The sequence below is a fragment of the Pteropus alecto genome, unplaced genomic scaffold (genome assembly GCF_000325575.1).
Source record: "Pteropus alecto unplaced genomic scaffold, ASM32557v1 scaffold7, whole genome shotgun sequence".
Taxonomy (NCBI): domain Eukaryota; kingdom Metazoa; phylum Chordata; class Mammalia; order Chiroptera; family Pteropodidae; genus Pteropus; species Pteropus alecto.
In genome coordinates this window covers 57173990-57182464 of record NW_006494614.1, presented here as the reverse complement: position 1 = coordinate 57182464, position 8475 = coordinate 57173990, and the positions used below count along the sequence as shown (strand labels likewise).

At 34.1% G+C, this 8475-nt stretch overlaps 1 protein-coding gene across 1 annotated transcript in view; it reads right to left on the bottom strand.

The window, feature by feature from the left end:
- TYR (tyrosinase) overlaps nucleotides 1-8475 on the bottom strand; it is an 85138-nt gene that overhangs the window by 43751 nt on the left and 32912 nt on the right. Inside the window, exon 3 of the mRNA XM_006926703.1 lies at nucleotides 5069-5216. Within this exon, the coding sequence (XP_006926765.1) occupies nucleotides 5069-5216 (148 nt within the window). The remainder of the gene's footprint in view (nucleotides 1-5068; nucleotides 5217-8475) is intronic.

Sequence of the window (8475 nt, the reverse complement as noted above, 5' to 3'; positions counted from 1 at the left end):
TAGTCTTTAAAGGAGGCTTGAGAGGAAAAGTCAGGTGCCACAATATTCTAGTGCAATCCACATGTTTCTATCCTTCTTTATAATGATGCCGCTTTCCTCTCCAGCTCCAGAATCTTCATCAGCTTGGCCGTGTAGGCTAAATGAGAAATTACTTTGCCATTTGCTGATCATGTTTTTAGTTATTTTAATAATCAAACAGCTATCTAATATTAAGATAGATTTAGCAGCGAATTCTAAGAGGGAAGAGATTTTTAATTTTAAAAGGTGGCAAAGTGGCATCTAAAAGCCGTATACCTGCATATGGCTTTATCTCTGTTAAACAAACATGCCTCTAGACATTGAATTCAATTACAGCGTTTTCTATAAACATAGGTATAGGTGGACTAGCTAAAGACCAACTTTTTTCTCTTATCTGGTATAAATATGAAATTGTGTGGTTTGGCACTGGTCAGCAAACTTTGTAACAGGCCAGAAATTAAATGTTTTCTACTTTGTGGGTCATACGGTCTCAGTCACAACTACTCAATTCTAGCATTGTAGTGTGAAAGCAGCCACAGACAGTATGTAAATGAATGTGGCTGTGTTCCAACAAAACCTTATTTACAAATAAGGTAGGAGACAGATTTGGCCTATAAACCATAGATTGTTAATTCCTTGCCTAGAGGGCATCAAGGTGTCTAGGAAATCTAGAATTCTTTAAAGTTAATGGGGTGACACTAAAGATCAAAAAATGCTAAAAATTCACTAGACAATACACTATAAAAAAGAATTCAGTAAAAAGAGTTCAATCTATCTTTCTGGTAAGATTTTTTTTCTAATCCTTTTCTTCCCTTTTTTATATATGAGTATAGGTGGTTATAATGTTCTACTGCCATGATAATTTTGGAGTTTATACACTTTTTAAAAAAAGATTTTTATTAAAACATAGCTAACATACAATAGTATGTTTTAGGTATATACCATAGTTATTCAGCATTTGTATATCTAAAGTGATCAGTATGATAAGTCCAGCAACCATTTGATACCATGCAACTCTATCACAATATTATTGACTATATTTCCTGTACTGTGCACTGCATCCTCAGGACTTGTTTTATACCTGGAAATTTGAACCTCTGATTCTCCCTCACTTTTCCACCTCTTTTTTTTTGATTTTTGAATTACAGTGGACATTCAATATTATTTTGTATTAGTTTCAGGTATACAGAATAGTGGTTGGACATTTATATAATTTACGAAGTGATCCTCCTGACAGTCTAGTACCCACCTGGCACTATACATAGTTATTACCATATTGTCAACGATATTTCCTATGCTTTACTTTACATCCCTGTGACTATTTTGTAACTACTCATTTGTACTTCTTAATTCCTTCACTTTCCTACTTTGAATTCAAGACTTCTGGCCTCCAGACCTGTGAAAGAATAAATTTCTGTTGCTTTAAGCCACCAATTTTATGGAAGTTTATATGGCAACACTGGGAAAATAATATAAATTAATTGATCTCTTTATCATTACATACTGCCATTCTTTACGTCTGATAACTTTTCTTGCCCTGAAGTCTGCTCTTTCTGAAATTAGCATAGCTACTACTAGTTTCTTTTGTTTAGTGTTAGTATGGTATATTTTTCTCCATCCTTTTACTTTTAATCTATATATGTCTTTATATTTAAAGCGAATTTCTTGTAGACACATATACTTGGGTCTTGTTTTTCAAATGAATCAGATAATTTCTCTTTTGTTGGTGTATTTGGACTATTGATGTGTATAGCTGAATTAATATCTACCATATTTGTTACTGTTTATATGTTTTGCCCTTGTTCTTTAGACCTATTTTTTCTTTTTAATATATATTTTTTGATTTTTCATTTACAGTTGGCATACAATATTATATTAGTTTCAAGTGTACAACATAGTGATTAGACATTTATATAGCTTACAAAGTGGTCACCCCGATAAGTCTAGTACCCATCCGACACCATACATAGTTATTACATTATTGACTATATTCCTTATGCTTTACTTTACATTCCCGTGTTTTGTAACTACTAATTTGTGCTTCTTAATCTCTCACCTTTATCACTCAGTCCTCCAATCCCCCTCCCATCTGGTAACCCTCAAAATGTTCTCTGTATCTATGAGTTTGTTTCCATTGTGTTTGTTTGTTTATTTTGTTCTTTAGTTTCCATGTGTAAGTGAAATCATATGGCATTTGTCTTTGTCTGACCTAGTCCTCTCAGCACAGTACCCTCTAGGTCCATCCGTGTTGTGATGGATGGAAAGATTTTATTCTTTTATGTGGCTGAGTAATACTCCATTATATATGTACCACCTCTTCTTTGTCCATTCATCCATTGATGGACACTCAGGTAGCCTCCATATCTTGGCTATGTCCCTTAGAGGTAGTGTTTTGGATTTCTTCAGATAAATACCTAGAAGTGGGATGACTGTGTCCTACTTTATCTCTTGTTATAGCCTTTGTTTTAAAGTCTATTTTTTCTGGTATAAGTCTTGCTACCCTGCCTTTTTGTTTGTCTCTGTTTTTCCATTTCTTTACTTTCAGTCTCTGCATTTTTTGATTTGAAGTAGGTCTCTTATAGGCAGCATATATGTAAGGGTTTTTTTTTTAAAAAAATTCATTTAGCCACCATATCTTTTGATTGGAGCATTTAATCTATTTACATTGAAAGTAATTATTGATAGAAATGTAGTTATTGACATTTTATTATTCATATTTTTGACCTTTTCTTCTTCTTTTCTTACCCCTTCTTCTTGCTCTCCCCTACCACCTCCTCTTTCTTTCTCTCTCTCTTCCTCTTCTTCTTCTCCTTCTTCTCTTTCTTCTTCTAGAAGCTCCTCTAACATTTTCTGTAATACTGGTGGTGATAAATTCTTTTAACTTTTCTTGTCTGAGAAGTTCTTTATCTCAATTCTAAATGACAGCTTTGCTGGGTAGAGCAATCTTGGTTGTAGGCCCTTGCTTTTTATCACTTTGAATATTTCATTCAAATCCCTTCTGGCCTGCAAAGTTTCTGTTGAGAAATCAGCTGACAGTCTTATGGGAGCTGCCTTCTAGGTAACTAACTGCTTTTCTCATGCTGCTTTTAAAATTCTGTTTGTCTTTTACCTTTGGCATTTTAATTCTGATGCATCTTGGTGTGGGCCTCTTCGAGTTCATCTTGTATGGAGCTCTCTGTACTTCCTGGGTTTGTATGTCTATCGCCTTTACCAGATTAGGGAAGTTTTCTGTCATTATTTCTCCAAATAGGTTTTTAATTCCTTGCTCTCTCTTTTTCTTCTGGCACTACTACAATGAAGCTATTGTTACACTAGATGTTGTCCCAGGGGCCCTTTAAACTAGCCTCATTTTTTTTGATTTTTTTTTTCTTGTTGCTGTTCTGATTGTTTTCCACTACCTTATCTTCTAACTCACTGAGTCAGTCTTCTGCTTCATCTAATCTCCTGTCTCCCCATTTTGGCTGCCTGTTGGTTTGTTTCTATATATTAGGTAGGGCTGCTATGTCTCCTGGTCTTAGTAGAGTGACCTTATTTAATTGTTTTGGTTCAGGCTGCATAGTCGGTGTTCATGGTCTCCTTGGACTGGGGGATGGGAAGGGCCCAATCTGGGAACAGACTTAGCAGAGTGGGCAATATTCCATGAGTCCACATGCAGTGAGGTCCACAAAGAGACCCTGGAGGCAGAATGGGATGGGATCAATGATGGGACCTAGGAGCCCATACATGATGGGATCAATGATGGGACCCTACACTTTCTTAAAAACTGACTTTTAAAACTGATTTCTGAATAAAAGTTGACTTGGGATATTGCTTAATTCCTATAATATTAGAGTTGCCATGAAGGCAACAAAAATTTGTCTAATAATCTTCCATGCTAATGTTCACTTTCTTATTTGGCATTATGTTCATGTTCTTAGAAACATGAATGAGGTGGAGATGGTGATAAGATGAGTAAAACTTCTAATTTTCTGTTTCAGTTTCCTTATCTTTAAAACAGGAAAAATAGATCCTGTTATATTTTCCAATGAGAATGACACTATTATTTAATGGCAGGTATAAATCTGTGCCCTTATTCATTAACAGTTGTGAGGAAATTATCTTAGAGGGGACAAAAAGAGCTCTAGATTCATCTGCTATAATTCAATGCTTTTTTCCTCCTCTCTTTTTGAAGAATTTCAGAAACAGACAGCTAATCTTCTTCCTTGTACTTTCTTTTCTGCTATCCTATTGTCATCTATGATTCAGTCCGAAATCTATATGGTTAAGACACTGCATGTAATGGAAGAAAGTTAATAAGGGAGGAAAAAGCACCTGAAGAATTAAATCTTTAAACAGCATGGTTGTGCCATAGTGCTTCCTGTCTGGAGAAATACTCATATAATGCTCAGGCCAATGGTTGAGATCAAAAACTGTATCTACTTATATGTGAGGCCTTGAGGTTGAAAAAGAAGAAATAACAATATCATTGACAAAGAGGAAAACAATATTGATATGATGTACCGTATTAGTGTCCTGCTCAGATGGCCTTAGATCCCTTGTTCCAGCTCTGTGTGCCCACCTCCCTGATTTCTACATGCTTTACTCTTAACTACATGCCCTGCAACCTTTGGAAGTCTTGCCCTGGGCACTGGAGCCACATAGCCTGTCTTGAATCGCTAGTGCCTGGAAACCGTACAACTCTTACCTCAGGGCAACCTGTAGCCGACAGTTGTTTAATATGAGAGTCCAAAAATTCAGTTCCTTTGTCTTAAGGCAGGACAAATTGAGATGTACTTTGTATTCTATCAAGATCTGGCCGAGTCTAGGACTTCAGCTGAAATTGTACTCTTATGTGGTTTCTTCCTCCTTATCCTGTTTACCCATTCTCTTACTAGTTTCTCTTTACTAAAACACTTTAATAAAACATTTGCATCCAAATTCTTAGTTTAGAGTCTGTTTCTGGGAGAACCTGATCTGAGACAACAGATGACCATAATTCCTTAGCTTTTTTTGTAATAGCTAAAGTCACACTGCATTCAACATCAATAATGTACTAAGAGTGTCTACTAACCTGTCCACAAATGTATGGTGAAGAAGAAAAATGGGATCGTTGGCAGATCCCTGTACCTGAGACATTGTTCCATTCATATACATGTGCAAGGCATTATGCAGACTGCTTTGAGAGGCATCTGCTATTCCAGTAAGTGGACTAGCATATCCTGTTGGTAAAAAAGAACATCGAAAAAAAAATTAGTTTGCCTTAAAGAGTGAAAATCTAAGTGATTATCTCATTTGGTTTACAACTATAATCGAAAGCCTAATTCAAAGTAATAAAATCAATAATAAAATTCATTTGGTATTAGGATTTTTTACATTCTGAATACCCAGTGAATATTTTATAAGTCTTTGAGGAATTGAATGGTGTTATCTGGGTAGAGATTGATTAATCAGATGGACTAGGCTGAGCAAATTTGTGCTCCCTCTTGTTGCTTCTGTCTATTACTTCTCCCTTAGATACCGAAAAGTAGTCAGACCTTTTTATAATAATCAGCATAGTCACTCTCACCAGTCTGTAACAACACTTAATGCTAATCTTTCCAAACTGTTATGTCTCTCTTTGCTGTCCGGTTCTGGTGGTTATTTTTAAGTTTGGTTTCTGGCTCTAAAGAAATCATAAAATTTGTGACCTCCCCATTACTATTCATCTTCAACAGTCTAGGGGACATCAGGTCACAATGTGTTTGATTTTGCAAAATATTCATTTCAAAGTTAATCAGAACTTCATTAAATTGTTCCATTCATTACATCAGGAATACAAATAGTGAGAATAATAATTATAATAAGAGTTATTAATTGCATTAATTGTGCTAAATGCTATTTGTGATATATGTCCTCCAACTATAGCAACTCTGTCAATTGTAAATTATTACCCACATTGGAAAGAAGAGAGAACTGAGACTCAGAGAAGTTCTGAGTTTTCCAAGGTTACAGAGGTAATGATAGAGTTGGGATTTTAAACCATATCAACTAGCTTTCAAGATTGGAGCTCTTGATATTTTGTGTTCTCTCTCACACACTCCATGGGAAGAGGTAGAATAACATATCATTTGAGTCCATTCAGGCAAAGCATAAAGCATAAGTAGAACCAGACAAAGAAATCAGAGTAAGGAAATTAAATTCTAAGTAGGAACAAAGTTGGAGGATTTTGGCCAAGGGCATATTATAGAATTTCAGGATTTAGAACTATCAAGTGAGCAGACACTGAGTAAAATAACAACAACAACAACAACAACAACAATAATAATAATAATAAAATAGGAGGAGAAGGAGGAGGAAGAAGAAGAAGAAGTAGGGTGGACACAGTGAAGGCACTATGATTTGTGCAGGGAGGGTCTAGGTACATTTTATACGATTAGGATTATTTTGCGTTCAACCTCTATTTTTAAAGGTGAAATTCTTGACTTTTGCATTTGATACTATGTGGCTCACAGTACTTCTACCCCCTCAGCTGGTGATTTATTCCCTCCTTGTGAGCTTTTTGTGCTTATTCTAAGAGATCATACCAAGCCCTGTTCCCTCTGAGAGTTTAGCGTAAGAACAAACACTTCCCTCCCATCTGAACTCACTTGTCTATGACAACTTTTATGATTGGCACTCACTATGTGCAGAAATTTTTCTAAGAGTTTGATATGATTACTCTCATATAACCTTCAGAAGAATCCTACAGATTAAGTGCCTTCATTATCTCTATTATATAGACTCGGAAAAAGGGGCTTTTGGAGGTTAAGTAACTTGTCAAAGATTAACAAACAAATAAGAAGAGTTAAAGTTGGAACACAAGCCTGTTTTTTTCTAGAGCTGAAGCTCATAAATGCAAGGTTTACTGCCTTTTCTATGTGGCAATAAATCATATATCATGGAGGGAAAAGTTCTGTACAGCAATGCTCTACAAACTCTTATCCTTGAGTAGCACCAAATAAAACTTTTAAAACCACATTTTATGTATGCTTTCACATAATTTTAGGTAGATTCCAAATTGTTTTAATCATAATTGTAAATTATGTTTCAGAGGATATAACTTCAGTAATATTACTAATAGTGTAAATTTAAAACTAAGAATTTAATATTACTTTTAAAAAACATATCTTCCTTATTTACCATCATTCATATAAAAAATTACCTAAACATACTCTATTATACTTTGAAATTTTATGGGGTTTCCTTTTTTCACTTGATCTCATGTTTTTTTTCTATTTTCCCACAGAATTATACTAAATGTTATGTGTTATGCTTGAAAGATTCTTAAAAAACTGTTACATCAGCCTATTGTACTTTTCTGCAACAAAAATTTGTATAAACATTAAAACTTAAAAATTTCATGTGACCAGATTAATCTAATCTGGACTAAATTATCATTAAATATTTTAATAGTAACTTATTTTAGAATTCTTTTTTTAAAAAAATTTCGGTTACCATTGACATACAATATTATGTTAGTTTCAAGTGTACACATAGTGATTAGACATGTATATAAATTACAAAGTGATACCCTGATAAGTCTAGAACCCGTCTGACACCATACATAGTTATTAAAATATTATTGACTATATTTCCAGTGGTGTACTTTACATCCTTGTGACTGTTTTTATACTTAGCAATTTGTACATCTTAATCCTTTCCCTTTTTTCACCCTTCTCCCCGATGCCCCTCCTATCTGGTAACCATCAAGTGATAACTTATTAAAATCACATAGATATATAAAATATTTTACAAAATAATTATTAAATATAAAAAGTAAAATGTTATTAAAATTTATTTCTTAATAGTATTGATGAAAGATTGCTAATTAATAATTCAGAGATATGTAGATGGATATTATTGATACTAGAAAGAATAAATTTCAGCATAAATGCTATTACAAATTTTTTAAAATAAATCTAATTCCTGAGAAAACTGTTCTCATAAATAACTAGGTGGGGGTAAAAATATTTTTATAGTAATTTTACTTAATTATTTAAACTCCTTTTTAGTTCTATATGTCAAAAAATGGCATACTGATCTAGCACCAAAACAATCTGATCCATCAGCTGACAACTCAATCACAATTTTTTAATGAAAGCAATCCAATAAATTATTAATTTATTTACAAACCACTTAACTTGCAAGACTTTTGCTACTTTGTCACGAAAGTCATTCCATTTAGCAACAAAGGCACCAGTATTTTGAATTCTACACTTGCTTGGCAACTTGTAAGTTTTCACTCCTTCTGGGAATGCACTATGAATGGATTCAGGAAAGGGTGAGAGATATGCCTTTCTTCTGAAAAGTTGGAGAAGGGAGATTGTGAAAGGGGAGGTCATAAAGGAGAAACTTCACCTTCTCACATAGATTCATTTTAGAAAAGTATATTTGCAAGGGGGACTTGGACATAAATATCCCTAAAACTCTCTGTGTCATGTACCCTTTAGAGAACCTTAG